At 31.4% G+C, this 1,948-nt stretch overlaps 1 protein-coding gene across 1 annotated transcript; it reads right to left on the bottom strand.

The window, feature by feature from the left end:
* Positions 1 to 255: 255 nt before the first annotated feature.
* Positions 256 to 1,378, bottom strand: LOC105627018 (putative gustatory receptor 28b). The gene is made up of 2 exons (XM_012208298.1): positions 521 to 1,378; positions 256 to 414 (listed from the first exon to the last, which is right to left on the bottom strand). Exons 1-2 carry the CDS (start codon positions 1,376 to 1,378, stop codon positions 256 to 258), a joined length of 1,017 nt encoding a protein of 338 aa, XP_012063688.1.
* Between the last annotated feature and the right edge of the window lie 570 nt (positions 1,379 to 1,948).

The following is a 1,948-nucleotide window of genomic DNA, read 5'->3' on the forward strand; positions in this document are numbered from 1 at the left end:
TATATATATATATATATATATATATATATATATATACGTGCAACTATAATTATACAAGTAAAGAATATGTTTTATCGATTATGTTTTATAAATAGAAAATATTTTTAATATTTAGAAATATATTCTTTTCTTCGTCTTTCATATCTTTATTCAATTATATTATCTGTATAATATTGTGAACTGTAAACTATTTGCAAGAAATGGATATTTTCGTGAATTGTATCAAGATTAACAGATATGAGGTGATGTTACCTATTAACTAAAAGCAAAATCACATGCAATATATATTAAATTAATAAAGGTAAATGATTGATCACTCACAGCAGTAAAAAGCGGCGCGCCCATAGTGAGACCCTTCGCACAGAATGTATTTCGACGAGTAGTATGCAATATTTGTAAAGAAAACAGCTTCAACTATAACGTCAGATCGAAAAGTAATTATGTCAAAAAACAAAACAGCATAATAACGTATGAGACATTTTTTTTAACAATATATGAATTAAATTATCATTTTTATTACCTCATCTTGAATTTGCTTGTCATTAATACTGTTGAGTACATCGTGAATAGTAATGCCAATCTTAATGGCTTGATCTTTGCCAGTCTCGCATGCCCATACTACCAATGCTATTTTCATTAAATAAAACATCATGGATGCGATGAAAAATATGTAATAGAACAGTTTTTGTGAACTGGTTAATTGGAAGTTGAAGATATCTTGCCATAATATTATACAATAATACAAGAAGAAAGTGATTCTAACGAAGGTTGTAATTATAGTAGCAACGAGATGCAGACTGAATACTATATTTAGCATCTGTACTGCATCATTAACTAACAGATGTTGTTTCTCTAAAGCTTTTAGCTCCATCATCAAGAAAAAATTTTTCTTTTCCTGGTAGTTGTATCTGAATAAATGTGGTTTATTGTTCATTGCAAGCAGATTTGCTAAACTGTCATTGATTCTCTCAAAGCAAGCCTTTAATACACAAATGCAATTCATGTATAGCATATCTATCTGAAGCACTAACATAGTGATGTAGATTGAAAACATCTTGAGCAAAACAGGATATTCCATGTAGACCAAAAAGAGCGATCCTTGCAGCAATAAGAAAAGAAAACCAATTATATCCTTGGCATGGATCAGCATACACTGTTTCCGATATGTCTCCAAAGGCAATTCGGAAGATATCTTCAGTATGGTCTGAAGTAAACGCATTCGTGGACCATCCCAAATGTATGTAGCAACTGCTATGAAACCGCTAAATATATAAAAGACGTAAAGGTCAATACTCCTGCGTAAACTTGTGGCCTCAAACCATCTAAAATGGTTGAGCACATAGATTGTCACCAGTGTGCACAAACAAACGACACTCATAATGACAGTCCACAAGATTTGACATGATTTAGAAATTTCGTAAGATGAAGCGTTAATTCTGTACGGAAATATTCCGAGAACGCGACAGAAGATGAAACAGGGATACATCAAGGATTGAAAGTCTGTCGCATGAAATAGTCGCCATCTCCTTCCTTCTTTTCTGTCTTTGACTCGTTCTTGGACTTTCAATGGACTGAATATCAATGAAGTATCATGAAAGAATTGCTTGAAATTTCTTTGTTCCATTATATCAATTATATAAATATTACACGAACACTTTAATTTTAAGTGAGTAATTAGGATTTCTAAGTGCAGTTTTCTGCTTCGTTTTCCTTATAATGTACGCAAAAAGTAACATAAACTTTTTGTGGTCTATTCACATCTAGTCACATTAATACTACCAGTTTCTGCTACAAGACATGACTTAAAGATCGTTTGTTAGCCATGAAGTAACCATGGAGCTGTGACACATATCACCCTTGGGATATAATGCATAAAATAATGAAATATAATTGCTGTCATATGAGCCATCATTGTATATCTATATATATATATATATATATATATATA

The sequence above is a fragment of the Atta cephalotes genome (assembly GCF_000143395.1).
Source record: "Atta cephalotes unplaced genomic scaffold scaffold00007, whole genome shotgun sequence".
Lineage (NCBI taxonomy): Eukaryota > Metazoa > Arthropoda > Insecta > Hymenoptera > Formicidae > Atta > Atta cephalotes.